The 23011-nt window shown below is 44.7% G+C and overlaps 1 protein-coding gene across 3 annotated transcripts in view; it reads left to right on the top strand.

Annotated features, from left to right (window-relative positions):
- Nucleotides 1-10901, top strand: part of DENND5B (DENN domain containing 5B) — a 173589-nt gene extending 162688 nt beyond the window's left edge. For all 3 annotated transcript variants that reach the window (XM_037033884.1, XM_037033738.1, XM_037033822.1), the window contains 4 exons: nt 2411-2493; nt 2712-2838; nt 4696-4870; nt 6329-10901. In XM_037033884.1, coding sequence (XP_036889779.1) covers nt 2411-2493; nt 2712-2838; nt 4696-4870; nt 6329-6512 — 569 coding nt within the window. In that variant the 3' untranslated portion in view covers nt 6513-10901. The remainder of the gene's footprint in view (nt 1-2410; nt 2494-2711; nt 2839-4695; nt 4871-6328) is intronic.
- The last annotated feature ends 12110 nt before the right edge of the window (nt 10902-23011 follow it).

Genomic DNA, 23011 nt, shown 5'->3' with positions numbered 1-23011 from the left:
ACATTACAAATAATGAAAAGCCTGAAGAATTTAGATGTTAAAATGTAATACAGTTGCATGCTTTGTTTCAGTTAAGCTCTGGAAATATGAGTAAATATTTTGCCTGAAACATAAAAGAGGGATAAGGACAGTTTCATGTTACAGTACTCTTAGCCACATTTAGCTATCTAGAGCCCCTTATTCTAAGAGAGAGTCTAAAATTCCTCTCCCCCCTGCAGCTTCGTATAGAAGTGATGACACAAGATACTATGTATAAAGGAGTGAGTTCTATGGGTAGGGAGGGATACTGTGTTCACAGGCCATTTGTACTAATACAGTAAACTCCTAATTTATTCTAAGTTGGGCTTTAGCAGGCTGAATAATGTCTCCCTGGGCTGTCAGATCCTAACCCCTAGAAATCTGTAAATACTCCTTTATTTGGAAAAAGGTGTGGTTAAGTTAAGGATTTTGAGATACAGAGATTATCCCGGATTATCCAGGTGGGCCCTAAGTGCCACCACAAGTATTCTGATAAGAGAGAGGCAGCGGCAAATCAGCCCCAGAGAAGACAGTGTAGGGACCGAAGCAGAAACTGGAGTGGCGCAGCCAGAAGCCGCAGCACGCTGGCGGCCACCGGGTTTGCAAAGGCAAGGAGCGTGGTTCTTCCATTGAGCCTCTGGAGGGAGCATGGCCCTGCTCACACCACCTTCTGTCCTGCAGAACTAGGACAGAATGAACTTCCATTGTTTTAAGCCACCAAGGTTGTGGCATTCTGTCACAAGAGCCACAGAAAGCTAATGCAGAGGCGGTGTGATCTAGTGGAAATTTACAAACGCTTATCAGTGAAGTGGTTTTGTTTTAGCACAGTAACCATAAGTAGAATAACAAAAGTACCTAAGAGGTCCTTCATTTATTAACAAAGCAATTTCCTTAGTTTTAGTCCCAGTCCATCTGTTAACACATGACGATATATTCACTAGTAAAATTATGTTTTCTAAAAATCCCCCTATTCTTTCTTAAATTACTCCCCCGATCCATAAATCCTTTCTGTAGTCAGAAATAAAATGTACAGCATGTGCCCCCCAGAACAGCTCAAACGTGAAAGACTGGGAAAGTGGGTATGGCTGAGGCTGGGGCACAGTGGGGTGCTTCCACGTTGCGAGTGGGAGTGTGGGAGGAAAAAACAGTTTGGCAGTTTCTTATGAAGGTGTACATGCACTTACCGTATTCTTGACCCCACAGTCCTACTCTTAGATGTTTACCCAAGAGGAACGAGTACAGATATCTACACTGAGGCGGGCACTCAGATGTCCATAGCAGTTTCATTCATATAGTCAGAATGGAAACAGCCCACCCTGGCTGGTGTGGCTCAGTGGGTTGAGTGCTGCCTGCAAAACAAAGGGTCGCCAGTTCGATTCCCAGTCAGGGCACATGGCTGGGTTGTGGGCCAGGTCCCCAGTAGGGGGGCATGCTGGAGGCAACCACACACTGATGTTTAAAAAGAAAAAAAAGAATGGAAACAGCCCCACTGTCCACAGCTGGTGAGTGGATAGACAAATTTTGGTATACCTGCTCAAGGGGGTACTTCCCAGCTGTGGGCAAAAGGGAGAAAACTGTTGATGCATCTAAAAGCATGGGTGAATCACAGAAACATGCTGCTGAGGGAGGGAAACCGGATGCAGAGGACTGGGTACGTAGGATTCCTTCTATGTTAAGTTCTAAAAAAGGCACTGTGATAGTGCTAGAAGGCAGATCAGCAGCTGCCAGAGTGGGGAACTGGGGAACAGGACTGGCTGACTCAGGGCACAGGGCGCTTTTTGGGGTGGGGCGGTGGGGGTTTTCTCTGTTAGGGTTGTGGGGTGGAGGTTACATGGCCACATCACCAGCAAAGCTAACCAGATCACACGGTTAAAGTTGTTGAATTTGTTGTATGCAGTACCTTAATTATGCTGATTTAAAACTTAAAAATAGGTTTCACCTCATCTCGTCCAATTGTACAACTAAGGAATCAGTCCGGTTTCGTGTGGCAGTGCTGTTTTGAGAAAGTATACCCCAGCACTTTTGACAGGTACCATGCCAGGAGATTGACACCTAGTACCTCATTCAGTTTTCCCAGTGACCCAGGCATGAGGTGTGTGTTTCCCCTATTTTAGATTGAGGAAAGTCAAACTCAGAGTCAAACATTTGACCAGGGTTATAGATTACTGGGGTAAGGCTGGGGTTTAAACCTAGTGGTCTCTTGGATTCTTTTTCATTGTGCCAGGATGCCTCTCGCTTGGCCAAACTGACCCTAGGCAAGTTTTTGGAGCCCCTGGCAAGGCCAGCCTGCGTGGTGGAGTGCTGCCTGCGTAGGTGGACCCAGCTGATAACCCATAGTTCTTTGGTTCATCTCCATTGCGTGAGAATTCAACCAGTGTTTACTGTTTTTCAGAACCCAATGCTGGACAGATCCAAGAAGGGATCGGAGAAGCTGTGAACAACATTGTGAAACATTTTCACAAACCAGAAAAAGAGGTAGGACGAGCTGTCAACCTTAGTACAGTAGGGTTTTGAAACTGCTTTTAATCATGATGCACAAGGCGGCACATCAAGGTGTTTTCGTTTTCATCTGAAAGCTTTCTAATAGCTGCAGAGCCGTGCTTCGTAGCTCCCCTCAGCGCTTGTTTCTCCAGCGTGTTTCTTAAACGCGGGCGTGGCGGGTGACTTTTGGCCCCGTGTGTTGTGTCCCACAGAGAGGAAGCCTCACGGTGTTGCTGTGTGGGGAAAATGGCCTGGTGGCGGCCCTTGAACAAGTTTTCCACCACGGGTTCAAATCTGCCCGCATCTTCCACAAGAACGTCTTCATCTGGGACTTCATAGGTAAGTTTCAGCAGATGGATGTTGTTATAAGGTCATGGAGATGCTTCTTAGAAAACTCAAAAATCCAGGAATTGAGCAAACAAGGGTTAGTGATAAGGGACTCTGTTGTTGGTTGTTGTTTTTTTAAATAATTATCAAATAATCACCATCCTTGCATTTCATTTAGTTAACAAATATTGATAGTGTCCACCATATTCCAGACACTATTCTAGATGTTTAAGATACTAATCAAGATATAACAAAACAAGCCCTGGCTGGTGTAGCTCAGTGGATTGAGTGCCGGCCTGCGAACAGAAAGGTCACTGGTTCGATTCCCAGTCAGGGCACATGCCTGGGTTGTGGGCCAGGTCACCAGATGGGGGCAAACAAGAGGCAACTGATTGATTTATCTCTCGAGTGTCAGTGTTTGTCTCCCTTCCTCCCTCCCTCCCCCTCTCTAAAAATAAATAAAATCTTTTTTTAAAAAAAAGTATAACACAAATTCCTGTGGTCGATCAGGGAGGACAAATCATACACAAAAACACAACAAACATGCAGTTTATCTAGTACAGTAGAAGGTGATCACTGATACCTGGAAAAAGTAAAACACGGTGAGAGGAAACGGAGTGGCAAGGGCTCTTGCTGATGGGGTGGTTAGAGGCGTCTAGGTTGATAAGGCGACATTTGAACAAAGGCCGTGAGGAAGTGAAAAGTAAGCCGTGGGAATGTGTGGAAGGACAGCACACACGCTGTGGCAGGGGCCGGGGCACATGCCCCAGGTCGGAGTGCGCCTGGCCTCTTCGTGGAGGAGCAGGGGCGACGGGACTGAGCAGAATGAGGGTGAGAGAAAGGGTATTTGGGGAGAGGGGTGTTGACTGCCAGGCGGGTTGGGTAGGGCCTTCTCGTCCTCCACAGGGAGGACCTGGGTGGTTGCCCTGAATGAGATAGGAGGTTGTTGGGAAGGTCCAGGTACAACATGTTTCAGAAGCATGTCTCTAGCTCTGTGCTGTGTCCCATATGGTAACCACTGGCCACGTGTGGCTGTTAAACTCACACTGATTTCATTTAAATGTAAAGTTCGCTTCCCTCGTCACCCAGCCCTACTGTAGCTACCAGTTGGACCTTACAGATGGGGACATTTCCATCATCACAGAAAGTTCCACAGGAGTGTTGCTGCTCTAGCTTGCTAAGCTGTCTCTTCTTTACTGTGGTATGCAGTTCCCCTAGAATTTCCCGTTTCTTTCAAGGGGTGATGGATCACTTGTGTGTTGTCAGTGGCCCAGATAAAGTAGTTAATTTCATCTAATTTAGAATTTTTGTATGAAAGAAGGAAAATGGACACATCAGGACCCTGGAAATAATATTTTTTTCCTTCTGAAAGGCCTAGGATATTGCCCCTGTTTCCGATGTGTGCACACCCCTCCTTGTCAGAGGTACTGCTTCTGCTTCATTTCCGAGATGTTGCTGCAGAGCGTTGGCCTGCCACTGGGGAGTTGGGACGGGGGCAGCGTCCCTGTGGCCACCAGGGCGTCGCTGCTTTGCTCCTACAAGGTTCCAGCCTTAACAGAGGAGTCTGTTTCTATTTTCCTTCTTTTTTCCCAATGATCATTTCTTGAAGTTATTCTGAAGAGAAGTAAACTTTTTCCAACCTTCTAAAATTCAGTCTAGATTAGAAACTAAACTCCCGGGAATGAACCACCATGAACCAGGGACCTCGAATTCATTGTGAAACCCATGACAAAGTAATGATTTTGGTTTCAGCACTGGCTGTGGTACAAAGAAAACATCATTAGTGTCTCAAGAATAAACCTAGCGATTAGTCTTTCTATTATGAAGTGTTGGTGTGTGTTTTGATGTGAGTCTGACTTCCTTCCCCAGAGAGAGCGGTTGCTTATTTTGAAACCACTGACCAGACCCTGGACAATGGAGATGATGTCCTTATTCCGAAATCACCCTGCAGAACGTTCTGCCACTATGTGAACGCTATTAATGCTGCACCCAGGAGCATTGGGAAGGACGGCAAATTCCAGATTTTAGTTTGCCTCGGAACACGGTATAAAGCCAGTTCTTGACTTTCCCCGTCTTTGTTTACATGTTGAACAAAAGTCCAGAGAGGGTTAAACCAGACCGTGCCCTCCCCAAACTCTCCCCAGGGCTTCTTTGATTCCAGGTTTCATTACCAGACTGCTGTTCATTGGGTACTTGCTATGTGTTGGGTAAAGACTGTGCTAAGTACTTCACATAGATTATCTTACAGAATCCAGGGAAATAATGAAACCAAGCAGTAGTTCACCATCACCACTACCTGAAATAGCAACCAGTACCCTCACCGTATAGAGGAGAAAATAGAAAATGGGCGAAGCACATACAAGTGAGCAAACTTTCCCGAGGTCACACAGCTAGGAAGAGGTGAGGCCAAGGTTCACCCCGAGCCTCACTCCAGAGCCCAGGCTCTCAAGTGGTACAGTCTCCTGGTTCCAACGATAGGTGGCAGGTAGGTCAGTAGATAGTTGTGCACACATGTGTGTTTACTGTGTAGGGCTTGTATGGTGTACATACACCACCATAGTGAATTTAGTAACATCGCAAAATTCTTACTATATAGTTTTCTCTTGAAGACCATTTTCTCCCCCTTTATTTCTTGAAAATGACAAATATGAGCTATACAAACTCATTAATTGTTGAATGGCTCCCAGAATTGTAAGAACTGAGGCACCGAAGCCTTTAGAAGTTGCATGTGCACCGTTTTCTTCTACACTGTGGAGCCCCAGGGAGAGCTGCAGGACGGCCCTGGTACGGTTGTCTTTGTGGTAGACGGCGTGCTGAGGGGTGTTCAGTAAGGCCATCTTAGGTACTTAGAGACAGACAGCGAGTGTCAGAACTCTGTTCTGAATTTCTTCTTAACGAAAGCGGCCCGGTTTCAGCTGTGCTCTCAGAGTTCCTTTTGAACCCCATCCTTAACCGTCTTTTACGTCTTCACTGTGCTGATTTGTTAGGCCAACACAACCCCTCTTTTGGTTTATAAAATCTACTTAATATTCTGCTTTGATTTTGTTCTTTACCTTGTTATTTGTGTAAGTTGTTTTGTTTTTTTTAAAGCTAATCCCTACTATTAAAGCCCTACTATTTGTAGTCTTTCTTCCCAGAAGGTCAGTACGGTTTGGCGTGCCCGCCACAGATGTCTGAGTAACACCCCAGAAGAAAGGAAGTACACAGTTTCACTCTGCCTCTTTTTAAAAGTGGTAAATCAGAATAGAGAATCTCCTTAATGTGCAGAAATTCTCATGGCCTGTTTGCCCAGGTCTGCTTTTGGAGTTTGGTGGGTATTCCCATGGGCTCACACTGTGGTGTTACTGCACCGTTTTAACCGGTAAATACCCAGCTCCTTGACTTCAGTTTCCTCTCTGCTGAGGAAACCAGCACCTTCCGTGGAAAGCCCAGTGTGCGCCTTGTTCCGCAGCAGGGCCAGCCGCCAGCCACACTCAGGACTTGTTTCTGTTTGGGCCTGTAGGGATCGCCTGCTCCCGCAGTGGATTCCGCTGTTAGCCGAGTGTCCTGCCATTACCCGAATGTACGAAGAGAGTGCCCTCCTGCGGGACCGCATGACCGTCAACTCCCTCATCCGCATTCTGCAGACCATTCAGGACTTCACCATAGTCTTAGAAGGATCCCTCATCAAAGGAGTGGACGTGTAGCCCAGCTGGCTAGACACTCAGTCCAGACCCCTGCTCCTGACGGCCCGTCCGGGACCCATTCGGACTTGTCTGACAGGTAGTGGGCCACTGCAGGGGGCGGCGCACCCTGCACCTCCCCCCCACACACACGAGCAGTCCTCACGCCACAGACAAGGCAAAATGCTGTATTGTAGTTCGTTTGAACCAGGAATTTAGTATCAGATAGAGTATTTTCATGTGTTAGATGTGTGTAAATATGCTATCTTCTTTAAGAAATTATATTACTCTAATAAGATACTTTTCTTAGATTGAATATTCCTGTGATTTAAAATAAGTAGCTTAAAAGCTTTGGGAGTTGGGGGGAAGAGTGGTGCTAGTCAGGAAGAAGCCAGCGAACTTGTAAGCAGAGGGCAGCCCAGCTGGGCTTTTTTCCTCCTGGAATCACAAGGGAACCCAAAATGCATTGCTGGGTCCTAGCCGTCCACCCTGGAGGCGGACCCTTGGCATGTGAACGTAAACAGCTCTACCTACTGTACAGGGGCGGTCCTCACTTGTATTTTTTAAGTTGCAAATGGTTTCATTCATATGAGTTGAGTCACTTTTCCAAAATTTTTTTATCAGCACAAGATGAAGATATAATTCAAATACTTTAAATACTGAACCCCGGGAGCTTGGCTTAACTGGAAAGAGAACACACAAAGCCCTGAGAAGTGTGTTAAATTGTGGGATTATAACTTCTTTACAGTTCGGAAAGATTAGCCTAGGCTAACTTCATTCTTGGCATTTTTATTCTTGTTATTTGAGGTACTTTGGGTGGATGTGAATTTCAAAGTGTTGGCCTCATAGTCATAACAACTGCAAACAGCAATGCGATTCTGTACTTTTTTTTTTTTTTTTTGGCCATCTAAACCTTACCTCTCAGTGGTCCCTTACCTCTGAAGAGTAACCATAAACCCCGTCTTTGTTTGGTTCCCAGCGCCCCCTCCCCTCTCCCGTGCCCATCCCCCTCTCAGGAAATGGAAGGAATTTCAGAGAAGGAGGAGGGCTCTGTGTGGCTTGGAATGTTTTTGTGAAAGTATTTGTTGACCAAGATAATGCAAATAACAGAAGGGGAAAGAAAGAACAAGCCCTTTCTGGGTGTCTGGGGCAAGCTTTACGTTCCTTTGTGAGAAGGGGTAGTAATGTCAGAAAACTGGCCCACGGGAGCTGAAAGCCAGTACGGCACAGACGGCAAAATATGAGCGAAATGAGACGCGATGGTTTTCAAAGACCAAATGTTATGAGTAACTTTCCAGTTTGATGTTGTATGAGAAAGGTAAATAAATGTGGTGTTAGCTAGTTACCTTACATCTTCATCATACAGGAGATCCTGTAATTAGGTTTTTTGCACATTGTTAGCAGTGAAATTGCCTCAGCAGAGCTCTGGGTTTTATTCCCAGTTGTGGCCAAGATGCAGAGCCATGGCCTGTCAGGACCCCTGTGCCATCTGAGGGCCCTGGGCTGTAGCCAACAGTGGTGTTTCCCCGATTTCCGGGAGGAAGAAACTCATGAAACAAGTACCTCACTCCCTTTATCTAACTCTTCAGCCAGGGCAGCCAAGGGACACCTCCCTTTGATGTGTGATTTAGTTCTTGAGGGGGAAAGGGGTTGAAGAATTTAGAAATTATGGAAAGGGCTTAAGACAGTGTTTCTGGGTGACTTAGGGGATCAGAGGTTGGTTTGCCTGAGGCTAAAGCATGTCTGTGGTGGCGTGGCTGTTCAAGGACACAGAGATTCTTCAATGGGAGGCATCACCAGCCTGCTTTGCACCAGGCCCTTACCATGTTTCAGTGATCAGGAACCAGAGAATGATCTAATCCAGCGATTCGTTCTTACTGCCTCTTCCATGAGGCCATGCTTCTGACACACTCCGGCAACCGGGGAGACAACTTAGATTGAGCCAACTAGTCCAGCCTTCTCATTTTATAGGTGGGAACTTTAACAAATTGTTCACAAGTAGTAAAAACTGGGGGAGAATTCAATTTGGGGGTCTGTGAATAAAACCATGACCTTAAAAGGTAATGCCCACAGAGAGTTATTATCCGTAAAGTTTTATCCCACTTTGTGTAGTATAACTGTAATAGTGACACCTACCGATTTCAAGAGAAAGAGACACACCCTCTGCCAGGCCAGGCCCTTTGAAGTGGTCACCTCGGGAACCCGCATCTCTCAGCACAGTGATGACAGTGGTGTGCTAAGCAGCTAAGCACGGGAGGAGCGCTTCGTGAGCTGCCTGAAAGGCCTGCAGCCCCTGGGATCCAAGCCGGTGAATAAAAAGGACACTCAAGCAGAGTTTGAGTTGCACAAGAAACACAATTCTAAAGAAACGAGGTTTAGTTCTTCCGTGGGTTCTACCTGTCTTTGAGCCAACACCAAAGGACTGTGAACAGGGAGACAGTGGATTCTGCAGAAAAACGTGCACAGCCTTCCACGCCGACTTTGGGAGGGGCCAGGTCCGTTTAAGAGGTTATGTTTCTGTTATGTTTATTTTTAAAGTTAGTATATGGCTTTATCATCACACCTCAAAGTTAAATAAAAATCAATTTTGTAATTGACATTTTTCCCTCAAAATGAATTAGAAGTAATGCCTGGAACCATAATTAGCATTTTTGCATAGTAATGGCTTAAAGAGAAATTGTTTAAAAAGTACATTGCCAAAAATAGTACTTCTTGGAAACCTTTTTTGGGGGTGTTTTTCAAGTGGCCTGAAACTCCTAACCTGGTCCTTTGCAGCTCAGCAGCGTCGTCACCCCACGTCGGTGTCGGTGTTGTGTGTGAGACCCCACAGCTGGGCCCTGCCAGGGCTCATCAGCAACTTGACATTGACTCTGGCACAGGGTCCAGTCGTAGAGAAAAGTGGGGCTCCAGGTGGTAGGAAACAGGCTACCAGGAAAAAAAATACGGCCTCCCCGCCCTCCCCGTCCTCTTTCCCACTGGGGGCAAGAATCTGATGTAAGTAACATAGAACCTGTAAACGTTTACAATTTTCCTCTAAAATTCATTTGAAATGTTTCACAGATTTTTGTACCTTTTGTAACCCTGTGGTATTTACTTTACCATGGCTTTTTAAAAAGTTATTTTCAAAATAACTCGATGAGCTTCTGTCCCACTCGATGAATGATATGGGGGAAATACTGAATTGCTTATATTTCCTTTTTTGGCAATAAACCACCATTGTATGTAAATGTAAGTGAAAGGGGTCGAGACGATACATAGCAGTTTGTGTGTTGTTGATGTCGACCCCTCTAGAGGTTTCGAAACGTGAGGCAACATCCCCAGGGAAATAGTTATTAGACAGCGGTGGGAGTACAACTTTTCATAATGAACACCTCTCTGCTAAGAATTAGGATGTTTTCAGAAGATTTTTTATTTTGAGAACTGTGAGTGTTTTCTCTGTGAGGTTTACAGAAACAGTCCATCCTTCTCACCGTGTTGAAAGGACAATCGGAACCTTTGCTATTTCTGTTTCAGTGTTAAGGCGCCTTCATTGATTGAGAACGCAGTCTTCCGCTCCTCGTTACTTTTTTAAAGTGAACCCTCTTTCAGGGTCATCTTTGTCTTCCCAAGTCCCTGTTTCTTATGTTAAGTATTCATCACATTACCATTTAGCTTAATAGGAGACAGAAGCAAATAATAAACTATTAGGCCCCTTATTCCTATTAAATGCATTTCTAAATCTCTTCATTCAAATCGATTTCCAAGCTTTTTGAAGAGAGTGTCGATGGAGTGTGCTCAAAACAACTCAAGGAGAACCTCGTCCCTTCATGCCTTTCTAAAACTGATTGACTGTCCTCCAAGGACAAAGTAACAGATCGACTCCAGAAAGTCGTGAAGCTGAGCAGTGAACACCAGAGTGAAAAATAGCAAAATCTCTCTCCTCCTTTGAAAAAAGTAATCCTCCTCCTTTGAAGGAATCCAGGGCATCCTTGGGTTATGTGGGAAGGGATGGTACTTGACTCAGTCACCTGAATGTATTCTGTGTGGCTCCAGTCTTTACTCCAGACACCGAATCTTCTTGGCGCAGAGGTGTGGGAAGGAATGCCTGTTGTCAATCCACTGAAGGTGTTAAACATACAGAAAAAATCCTCTATGTTATACTTGAACCATGTATAAATGTACCCTGTGTATCTTTTTAACAAATGAGCATTTCTGCATTTAAATTATATTGTTTTTCTGTGTATTATTAACAAAATGCATCAGAACTGGATTTTTTTCCTCATCTGAACATAATATAAAACTTAAAGAGTATTGTGATTTCAAGCACTTTAGCATACATATGAGAGAAACTGATGTGGGTTTTTCAGGTTTTAGAGTACATTTAAATATGACTTTTCATGGTTTGTTCTTTACAATAAAACTGTGGGGTTGATACTTCGTTTGCTTCATTATTGTAGAATCGTAATAATGACTGTTTAACAGAGCCTGTGAAGTCAGAGAGTAGAGAGAGAAAACCAAGACCATGAAGTAGTCAGAGGACAGCCAGCTGGTAGCTGGTTATCCAGAAGGGGCGAAGAGTAGATACTGCTATAGATAGACATGGGTCTCCAACTCACATCATACCAAAGCCCAGTTCTTAGCGGTTTAACCGAAACTTAAAAGGCAAAGCAAAATTTTTGTGAGAAAATACAGAATATAAACTTGGGAAAGTGAAGGATTTTTTAAAGAAGACACTAAAAAATAACTAGCTTATGTAGTCCGTAGTGAAATCACTGTGTGTTAAGCGTTGCTTTAGACTATGGGCATACATCAAACATACAAGTACATCAAGTGCCTGCTGTCACAGAGTTTGTGTTCTAATGGAAGGGTTACACAATAAACATGGTAAATAAGTAGTGCATATAGTAATATAATGACATAACAAGCAAAGAAGAGGGATTGAAGGTATGGTTGGGGCTCCCTGGACCTGGACTGCGATTGTAAGTGTGTTAGATAGGGAATGTCTCACTAAAAATGAAGTTGTCTTGCCCTGGCCAGGTAGTTCAGTTGGTTGGAGCATCGTCCCACCACACCAAGGCTGCAGGTTCTGCCCTGGTCAGGGCACACACAAGAAGCACCCAGTGTGTGCATGGATGAGCGGAGCAGTGGATTGATGTTTCTCACTCTCCTCCCACCCCCCCAAAATTAATAAATATAAAAGTGAAGTTGCCTTTAGCTGAGATTGGAAAAATATAGGAGAAATAAGTTTGCAGGAGGAATATGAAGAGCTTTTAGACATTAAGTGCTGTTGCACATCCAAGTAGAGATGCTGAGTAGCAAGTTGCACGTATTGAATTGGTAGTTCAGGGGAGAACAAGGGTGTATTGGTCGGGGTCCAATCAGAGAGAGAAACCAATGCATTTTGAACAGGAGTACTCTAATGTAAAGAATTGTGTATTGGACTTTTTCAGAGAAACAGAACCAATAGTATATACATACAAATATAGACAAATTCATTTTAAGTAATTGGCTCAAGCAATTGTGGAAGCTTAGTAATCGAAAATCCACATGGTGGGCAGGCTAGAGACCCAGGGAAGAGATGCAGTTCAAATTCAAAGGCAATCTGCTAACAGAGTTTCTTGCTCAGAGAAACTCAGTCTTTGCTTTATCAAGGCCTTCAACTGATCGGATGATGCCCCCCACATTATGGAAGGTAATCTGCTTTACTCAGTGTTCACTGGTGTAATGTTAACCTCACTTAAAAAGAAAAATATCTTTACAAAAACATTCAGAATAATGTTTTACCAAATATGGACACCATGACCCAGCCAAGTAGACACACAAAACTAACCATCACAGCCCTGGCTGGTGTGGCTGAATGGCCTGAGCACCAGTCTGTGAACCGAAAGCTTCCCGGTTCGATTCCCAGTCAGGGCACATGCCTGGGTTGCAGTCCAGGTCCCCAGCTGGGGACGTTCGAGAGGTAACAGATCAGTGTATCTCTTGTACATCACTGTGTCTCTTCCTTTCTTTCTCCCTTCCTCTCTAAAAATAAATTTTTTAATTAACCATCACAAACTATAAAAAACGATTGGAGTACTGGAGGATTTGCTAATAAGTGATAAAAAGGACACCAAAAGAGTACAAGAATAGCATATTTGGGGAGCATCCACTAACCCTAGGGCTGAGGTACGACATACGGAAGACTTCCCTCCTCCTGAGGCTGAGAGCCAGGCTTTATTCAAGTGGTTATGATGGCCTACTGGATGGCAAGGAAGTTATAGAGATGCTGCACTCCTGGCCCATGTTTGGACTCTGCCCTCAGGTCCTAGAGAAGCATCCTAGGGAGGTGCCGTACCCCAGAACTTGCTGGGAAGCCACTGGAGGGGGTGCTAGGGAAGAAGTCTGTAGAGAGGTGCTGTATGCCAGGAGAGCCACCCAACAGGGTGCAGCGTGAATGTAGCTGCTGAGGAGCATAGGAACGGGGCACTGCATTTTGCAGGACGCTGCAGAGGGGAGCAAAGGTGAACCCGGAATAGAAACCCTCCTCCAGTGTCTCTGCACTACCTGACTGACAGTTGTGCCAGCTGGCAAAGGAGCAATGTTTACGAGAGGGTCTAGCTCCTTGTTGCAGAGCAGGTGATCCAGGGTGGATCTGGAGTGGAGAGGCAGTAAATCAATAACCGCCCCACAACTTAGTTCCTTGTATTCTGTTAAGGAGGAAACGGAGGGAAGGAGCAGGAAAATGCAGGAGGGAAAGGTAAGAAGGAGTAAATGTGTCCGAACTTCATGAGTCAGTGGCTTAGAGCAGACATTGTCAGGTTCATTTGAACTCGGTTCAGACGTATAGAATTTTCATCACTGCCTTTTAAAAGAATTTAAAATATTGATTAAGTGCAGTTGCTAAAGGTTAGGAGGCTTTTGCCATCTTGGGGAGAGAAGACCACGTGCTAGCAGTAAAGGGGTTGAAGAGCGTTGGGTTCTGGGTATATGTTGAAGCAAAAGCCAGAGAATTTCCTGCTGGAGTGAATGTGAGGGACGAGTGAAAGGAGAACCAAGAATGGCCCCAGGGATTTTGACCCCCAAATCTGTTGAGGTCAAACTGGAAGGCTGAAGCTAGAATTTCTGTGAACTGAGGTGAGCGATGATGTAGGGAGGCTTTGGAGATACATCAAGTGTTCCGTTTGGGTGTGTTAAATTTCATATATTGATTGGATATCCAAGTGGAAACAGTGCAAAGGCCACTGAGTGTATCTGCACTTGTGAGCAATTGGACTTTGGATATAAACTGGGAAGTTGCAAGCATTTATAGATGGGATTTATTGTCCTAAAACTGGATGAGGACACAAAGGGAGTGAGTTACTGAATAATCTCCCCAGACAATTCTAATTTCACAATATGGGTGCGGCGTGATTGTTTAACATCGAGACTTTGTCACTGTTCTGAACAAGGCTGGGAGGAAAAACTTCTGGTTACCTCCCAGTGTTTCTCCAGACAACACTGTAAGGAACAGACGTCTTTGCTTCACGAGAAATTACCGTTTTTGTTGGTCAAACAAAAGCTAATGTCAACAGCTCCGTATGACTCACCTAATATAGTTGATAATTCTTTTGATACTTTATCATGACTGTACTATAATTAAAGTAGATTCCACAACCTGTCAGGTGTGTCCAACCTTTTGTCATCTGTGTACCACACTAGAAGAAGAAGAGTTGTCTTGGACCACACATTAAATCCATTGTGACACGTAATCACAAAGAATCTCATAGTTTTAAGTAAATTTACGATTTTGTGTTGGGCTGCATTCACAGCCATTCTCTGCTGCATGCAGCCCATGGGCCACAGGTTGGACACCCAGATGGAGCAGTTAGTCCCTGGGCTACAGCACCTGAAAATAAACCACTAGTTAGAGCGTGCATGTGGGCCAGGTGTTCCCTATACTCCAGTATGACGTAATCCTGGGGTCCATTATATCCATAACTTGGGTTCTTAAATGCCCCAAAACCTCCCCTAGATTTCTCACGTCCTATTTAAAAATAGCAGAGCTTCAAAATACATGGAACAAAAATTGATGGAATCAATGAGAAACAGACCCTGCTATAATTAAGGATATAATTACAGTACCCTACTATAATTAAGGATATAAAAATTCTTAATTATAGTAGGGTACTCCAGCACCCCTTTCTCAGTAATTGATACAGTAAATAGCAAATCAGCAGACACACAGGACTTGAACAACACAATTAACCAGTTTGACCACATTGATATTTATAGAATATCCAGCAATAGCAGAATACAATTCTTTCCCAGTACACGAAGAACACATACCAAGAATAACCATGTTTGCATCCATAAAACAAGTCTCAACAGATTCAAATCATACAAGAGTATGTTTTCTGGCCACAGTGGAATTAAATTAGAAATCAATGAAAATGTAGCTGAAAAATCTCCAATATTTGGAAAGTATTAATACACACAGGTCCAAAAATGAATCAAAAGTAAAAGCAGAAAATATTTTGAGTGTAAGCAAAGCATGTTGAAATTTGTGGAATGAATATAAAAGAGGTCTTAGAGGTACAACACTAAACACCTATGTTAGAAAAAAGTCCCTACTACCCACATGGCTTGGTTCATTAGAGCATTGTCCCAACATGCCAAGGTTGCAGGTCCGATCTCCAGTTGGGGTACATAGAAGAATCAACCAATGAATGCCTAAATAAGAAAGACGACAAATCAATGTTTCTATCTCTCTCTACTAATAACATTTTTTTAAAATATTGTTAGAAAAAGAAAAGTCAGATCAATGACCTATACTTCTAGCTTAAGAAACTAAAAGAAGGGAGACAGAAAATAATAAAGATTAGAGCAGAAATCAGTGAAATAGAAAACAAAAAAAATCAATGAAGCCAGGTTTATTGAGAAAGCCATAAAACTGATGAAACTCTAGCTAGACTGATTAGAGAAAAAAGACAAGGCACAACTGCCCACGTCAGGAAGGAGAAATGTGACGTAAATGCAGATCCCACAAATATTAAAGGATAACATGGGAATATCACGAGCAATTTGTTGGCAGTAAATGTTACAACTTAGATGAAATAGATGTTTCTTAAAGACCTGAACGACCAAAGCTCAGTTAAGAAGAAATACAGCCCTGGCTGGGTGGCTCCCTTGGTTGGAGCATTGTCCTGTCCCCCATTGGAGCGTGTATGAGGGGCAAATAATCAATGCTTCTCTCTCACACTGATGCTTCTCTCTCCCTTCCTCCCTTTCTCCTAAGATCAATAAACATAGCTGTGACTGGTGTGGCTCATTTGATTGGGCATCATCCTGTAAACCCAGAGGTCACCAGTTCGATTCCCAGTCAAGGCACATGGCTGGGTTTCAGACCAGGTCCCCCAGGTGGGGGTGTGCAGGAAGCAACCAATCCCTCTAAAAACAAACAAAATATTTTAAAAAATAAAATCAATGAACATATCCATGGGTGAGGATTTTAAAAAAGAATAAATATATAACCTGAATAGCCTATGTCTGTTAAAGAAGTTAAATTGGTAATTAGCCTCACAGTCAATCAATCGATCAATCAATCAATCCATCCTCTAGGCCCAGGTAAGTCTATTGGTGAGTCCTATCAAAAATTTAAGGAAGAGCCCTGGCTGGTGTAGCTCAGTGGATTGAGCACAGGTCTGCAAACCAAGCAACAGCGGTTCGATTCCCAGTCAGGGCACATGCCTGGGTCGCAGGCCAGTTCCCAGTGGGGGACACACGAGAGGCAAACCATATATTGATATTTTTCTCCCTCTCTCTCCTTCTCTTCCCCTCTCTCTAAAAGTGAACAAATAAAATATTTTTAAAATTTTAAGGGAGAAATAATAATAATTCTATACAAACTCAAAAAGTTGATGAAGGAGTACAGGCTAGTTTTCCAGGGCTGCCACAGCAGTACCACAGACTTAGAGGCTTAAACAACAGAAATGTTTTTTCTCCCAATTTTGGAGCCTAGATGTCTGAGACGAAGGTGCCAGCAGGGCTGGTTTCTCTGAGGCCTCTCCCCTTGGCTTGTCGATGGCCACCTGCTCTGCCTTCCCATGGTCTTCCCTCTGTACCTGTGTGTGTCCGGATCCCTTCTTCTTATATGGACCCCAGTCATATCGGATAGGGCCCACTCTAATGACCTCACGTTACCTTCATTATTTCTTTAAAGACTGTCTTCAACTACAGTCACATTCTAAAGTTTTGGAGGATTAGGACTTCAACATACGATTTTCAAAGGGACACAATTCAGCCCATAACAAGGTAATACTTCCCAACTCCTTCCGTGAGCCAGTGTTACCTGGATGCCAGTACCAAACAAGAATAATACAGACCAACAACTCTTGCAAACCTAGATACAAAAATTTCTTTAAATTTTTTTAAAACTTTTATTTATTTTTAGATTAATGGGGAGGGAGGGAAAGAAACATCAATGTGTGAGAGCAACATCGACCAGTTGCCTCTCACGTGTACCCATCTGGGGACCTAGCATGTGCCCTGACCGGGAATTGAACTGGTGGCACTTGGGTTCGCAGGTCAGCACTCAGTTCACTGAGCCACACCAGCCAGGGCAATACAAAAATTCTTAACAAAATGTTATTAATTCAAATCTCGTGATAAAAATATGCCATGACTAATTGGGGTTTGTCAAGGAATGCAAAATTGGCTTAACATTTAAAAAATCAAGCAATATAATTCACCACATCTACAGAGTAAAAAATGAAAGCAAATTAGATGTTCATTTCAATAGATGCAAAAAGTTTGACAAATTCTAACATTTAATAATGCCCTAGGAAGAAAAAACAACTCAGTAAACTTCCTTACATCAGATATACAGTGTTCTGGGGTCAGTGATGAAATGCCTAGTATGAAGAAACAGGGAGGAAAAAAATTTTTTCTTTGCCTGGTTTAAGCAAATTAACATAAAACAAATTAATAGGAGAAAAACAAGTTTAATTGTGTATGCACAAGAACCCCATTAGAATATGAGGTCCACCGTCAGTCTGGTAAAATTTTTAAAAAGTTTATATGCCATTCTGACTGAGAAGGAAGTAGGTATTCAGGACTTCAAAGTGAAGGAAGACAGTTTGCAGGAAGATGGGAACAGCAAATGTTTGCTAAACAAACATTTGCCATGCCGTGCATAGAACGGGGCGCCGGGTAGAGGGGGGCGGAGAGAGGTCTTGGATCTGCAGGTCCGCCTCGTAGCCCCCAGCCCACCCTCCACACCTTGTCCTCACTCCAGTAGTTATCCCCAGAGATAGCTTCCCTCCTGGGCCAGACCAACAACTATCTGTACATTCTTTTAGGTTGTTAAAGGGCAGGTAATAAGCTCTTCTTCCGTTTTTTTTGACCTTTGTCTCTTTAGCTCAAAATAGCTCGCATGCCAAAGTGGCATTTCCGGGGAGACTTGTTCTGAACCCCTGTGAGACACACGGTGGCAGTCACAGCGATGCACTCCTTTAGGGAAAGCCAACTTGCCGTTGAGCTTCTAGGTTTCCCTGCCACATTTTATTAGGACTCTTTCAGTTCCTCCCCTTATAAAAGTCTTTCCTGGCTGTGTCTGTTGATCCTAAACTATTACGTCAGGATCCTACACAATCCTTCCCAAACCCTCTTCCCCACTGGAAAACTTGCCTGAGGCCTGTCTTCAAACCCTCAGAAAAGATCCAGATGCTTTCCTTTGTCCTCTGATAAAGTAATGCTCCTTCTTACTGTGTAACAGTAAACAGATTTTTTTTTAATTTATTGATTGATAGAGACGTTGATTTGTTGTCCCACGGACTTATGCATTCACTCATTGGTTGACTCTTGTCTGTGCTCTGATGGTATCAGAATGACTCTCCAACCAACTGAGCCACCAGCCAGGGCCCACAGACTGTTTGGATGATAATTCAGGAAGCCAGTATCAACAGCATTGATTATTTGTATTTCCTCTTCTTAATTATTTCAGTAATCTTTGCCCATTTCTTCATTTTAATATGCATCTTTGGATTTATATTCTGAAAACATTTTTAAGCTATTCTATCTGCTCTATACAATTGTAAATATTTTCTCAGTTTCTTTGTAATTTTTGGCGTTTTTGTTGTGGTTGCACAGATATTTTTAGTTTTCAATTGTTTAAACTCTTTTTTTTATTTATTTTTTTAATATATTTTATTGATTATACCATTACAGTTGTTCTATTCCCCCCCTTCATTCCCCTCCACCCGCACACTCCCTCCCCCACCATTCTCCCCCCCCTTAGTTTATAACCACGTGTCTCAAGTTCTTTAGATTCTGTATTTCCCCCACTATTTTCGCCCTCCCCCCTATTTTCTACCTACCGTCTATGCTATTTTCTGTGCCTTCTCCCCGCTTCTCCTCCTCCCACCCCCGTTTCTAACCCTCCATGTGTTCTTCATTTTTATGGTTCCACTCCTGATCTAGCTGTCCTCTTGGTTTGCTTTTGTTTTAGGTATGGTTGTTAATAACTGTGTGTTTGCTGTCCTTTCACTGTTCATATTTTTCATCATCTCTTTCTTATATAAGTCCCTTTAGCAGTCATTTCAGAAGAGAAAAACAGCTTCTGGTGCTATACTGCCTGGTTTCGAATCGTGGCTGCTTACAGGCTGAGGGCCCTTGTCCATCACTTAACTCTCTGTGAACCGGGAATGGAAGCTCCGTAAAAGGACTCATTTTAGTAACTGCTGTATCCCCAGCTCTGGAAACAGTGCTTGATACGTAGTAACATGTACTAACACCTATTTACTAAATGCATGAATCTGCAAAGCCAGAATGTTAATCTTATTATTTACCTTATAGGGCTGTTATAAGAATTAAAGAATGCTTGTAAATTTTAGTCTGGAACAAGGCTGGCACACAGTAAGAGAACAAGATACCTTAGCTCCCCTTGTCACTCCCTCAAAATCTGGCCTCTTCGCGAAGTCTTCCCTGCATGTATTTCCTTCCTCCACCCCCACCTCCCTGTTAGTTAAGTCATTTCTTCTTCCCTCCTCCCTCTTCCCCTCCCACAGGATTTGCACCATTGTTCCCCCTTCGTAGCAGCGGTCACTTGAAGGTCTTAACCTCTGAGCAGCAGAAAGCCCCTTTGAGAATCCAGGAAAAGCTACGAACACGCTCCCCAAAAGAAGGCACCTGTGCGTGCACACACACACAAGCTCTAATGCGCCATTCCGGGGAGCCCACAAACCCTGACACTAAACTGGCCTTTGAGATGCCTGAAGTGGACATTAACGTCAAAGACTCCTCATTGTTTCGGACCAGCAGACCTCAACAGGTCACAGGAAATTCCTCGAGCAGATCTTTACTGCAAGGGTCAGAGTCCAAACTGGGCTTCTCAGAGAAGCAAATGGCTCCCTCCCTTTTACTGAGGAGACCCATACTGTTCTTCCGGGCTGCATTTTAAGAACCGAACCCCTTCAGAAGGGCACCGTGGGGTAACCGGGCCTGGGAGGAAGGAGGTTTCTAGATGGAAACAGGGGGCTCCAGTAGATTCTAAAGCAGTTTGTAAGCTTCCACTGCCCCACTAACCTATGTGCATGGGAGCTCCTGCTCTCGGCCTCGCAGCTGGCAATCAGCAAACCCGGGCTACCTTGAGGGCTCTAGTTCCTGTCTTCTGCTTCAGGAGAGGGATGCAATGAGAGACCGTCCCACAGCCCTTTCAGAGAAAGGGGGGGACGGCCCGGGATAAAGGTGGAGAGCCCTGGGCCTGGCAACTAGTAAACTCTGTGACTTCCCGAAGCCTCTGTTTTGCCTTAAGAACAAGAATAGCAGAATGGACCTTACAGTTTTGTTGTGAGAAAGCAAGGAAAGTATAATTGCTTCCCCAAAGTTTTGCGCCTAGAAGCACCCACTAATTGCTAGCTGTTCTTTATTAATATTAAATAACAACTCGAAGAAGGATGTTGCCTGCTTACCAAAGCCAGCAGGGGGCCTGGAGTCTGTGAAGAAAAAAGAAAAGCAGAGCTCAGGGAGCTGGCCTGGGGCTGAGCCTGCAGGGCTCCCACCACCCCACCACCCACAGGCCTGCCTGACTCCCGATGCTTTCACCCCGCTTCAATGTGGATCGAAGGCCCCTTGCCTTTTTTCTGCCCTGGAACTCCTTCCTGGTAACAGAAATGTTCAGATGCTGCAGGGGCTCACGGTTGCTCCCTCCCTGTCGCCATGGGTTATGACCCCGTCATCTATAGATGGTCCTGTCACGCAGCCAAAAATTATTGGACTGAGAAAACCGGAAAGATCGGTCCAGCCCCTTCTTTCATTATTCTGATTAGAAACAGTCCCAGAGGTGACGTGATTTGCCCAAAGTCGTGCAACTTCCTGGAACCAGAAACCAATCGGAAGATTTCCATGTTGCTGTTCTTTCCGCTGTTATCAGGTTACCTCGGAGCCCCAGGCTCTGCTTTTGAAAAGGGAAGAAGAGGTCGGCCTGGGAGAGCCAGCGAAGGGAAATTGACACGGATTTGGTGACTGCTTCCTGCAGGGGATGGGAGAAAGGGGGCAATGCAGTGTGCAACCTGCTTCCCTCACCCTCACCCCAGAAAAAAAAATCACGTGTACAATTTTTAAATGGCTTTACAAGGTCACGCATTTCAGTGAGTACATCTCCGGGGGTGCTGTGAATGTACCCGTTTTTGTTTACGTGGCCAAGTGCCTGATGCCAAGTAGGTACTTAATGAATTTGTGCCACCTGGAGGCCCGCATGGCTGGATGCACCCGTTTCGTCATAGAGATGGAGGAGGCCTGGGAGAGACCTGGGAGGCACGTGAAGTCCCTTCCAGTTTTTCTCAGTTATGGCTTTGCCATGACTATCCTTTGTTCACAAATCCTTGACTGCATCTCTTGATTATTTCCTTAGGATATTTTCCTAGAAGTGGGATTCCTGGGTTGAAGGCCATGCACCCATGTAAGGCTCTCAATTCAGCAAATCTCCAGCAGCTCAAAAATGAGACAGCACACACTGGCCCAAGCTGTGTATTGTCGGGCTTCATTTTTATTTTGTTTTTTACCACCTGGACAGAATAAAAATGATATTTCCTTTGCCTCTCTTTGTAGTAGGTGGAGACTAAACTCATTTTAAACAAAACACTGTGGAACCCAGAGAGACCCTCTGTGGGGCAGACCTGTGAAACTAGGCACCTTCTGCCCCGTGTGGTGAAACCGAAGAGCACCTGTTTGGGGTGATTTGACCTGAAGAGGTGAACACCTGAGCCTCACCAGAGAGGGCCCCCCAACCCCCACCCTAGCCAGGGAGGAGAGCCGTGGCTTACTTGCTTTCCCTATGCTTGTTTTCATTTCCTGATGACAACTAAATGTTATCGACCGAGTGAAAAACCTGCATACGTGTCTTTGAAGACAGCAAGAAAAGGCAGAGGTGGGGTAATGATTTCAGCTGAAAGTCCCGGGGAAGCGGGAGGGCGAGTGGTGGGCTTGGAAGGCAATTGCCAGAAGATGAGAGGTGTGTCCCCGGGGGGGCCTGCTCGCTTCTCTGTGGACAGGGAGGGGAGCGCTGGAGACGGTGGACAGGGGGGGCTGCTGGTTCTGTGCGGAGCGTAGGAGGGAGGCCAGCGGCCCCTGAGGACCCTGAACGGCTTTTAATGGACTTTGGAGGGTGAGAGTGACGCTGCGAGGGACAAAGGAAGGTCGTGAGGAAGCGGAGGCCGTGGTGCAGCCCAGGCCGGGCTCCAGGAGTGGCGAGGGGGCGGATCTGCCATTTTCCCAGAGAAGAGGTGTGACGCAGGCCTCTTCTTGCCTGTGAAACGGTGAGGACTTCCTACCCCGCCAGAACCAGGAACTGTCCTCTTGCATTGCAAGTAGCCACTGGGGTTGTTTACAAAGCATACCCAGGGGATAACTGGTCTACAAATGTTGACAGACAGTTTCATCTATGCATCTAGCTCTCATTCCCTCTGAACCAAACCTATGGTCCTCCTCACAGTCATCAGCACTTTCTGGATAATAAACACACAGGATGTGTTTTACAGTTGTTGTTGTTTTTGGACTTTGCAGGGGAGTTTATTTTATTGACCTAAATTTCCTATTAAAGTCTGAGATTTAACAACCTGCATTTTCTGCCACTTTCTTTTTAAAAAGCTTAAGTCAAATATGAAACCGTAGTTCTTACAGAATTTACATGCACGATTTCAAAACCTCATCACACTTCAAAATCACGTGGTGACTTTTAAAAAATCAGTTTCCCTGACTCCCTCTGGGGAGACTAACTCCCTGGAACTGGTGTTAGTGAAAGGCCCACAGGGGGTGCTTACGTTGCTGCTTCACTTTGGAACACTGATGGCTAAAGGCGCGTGTGTTTTTGTTTGTGTTTCAGTGGAGTTCCGAAATGGTGGTTGTAACTTCCAACATATTAAACGATGTTTTGCGTTTCTGGACGCCATCCCTTTTCACCTCTCCCCCCACCTCCCACGGCCCCAGCTCCCTGGGCTCGCAGTTCCTACCAGACACTCCATCTCCATGCCGTTGCCTCTACGTCCCAGGGTTCACTCCAGTCCTTGTGATTCCTGGTTTTCCTCTCC

Source organism: Sturnira hondurensis, unplaced genomic scaffold (genome assembly GCF_014824575.4).
Source record: "Sturnira hondurensis isolate 20B ecotype Veracruz unplaced genomic scaffold, ASM1482457v3 Scaffold0000362, whole genome shotgun sequence".
Classification (NCBI taxonomy): Eukaryota; Metazoa; Chordata; class Mammalia; order Chiroptera; family Phyllostomidae; genus Sturnira; species Sturnira hondurensis.
This window is presented reverse-complemented; position numbering and strand designations above follow the sequence as displayed.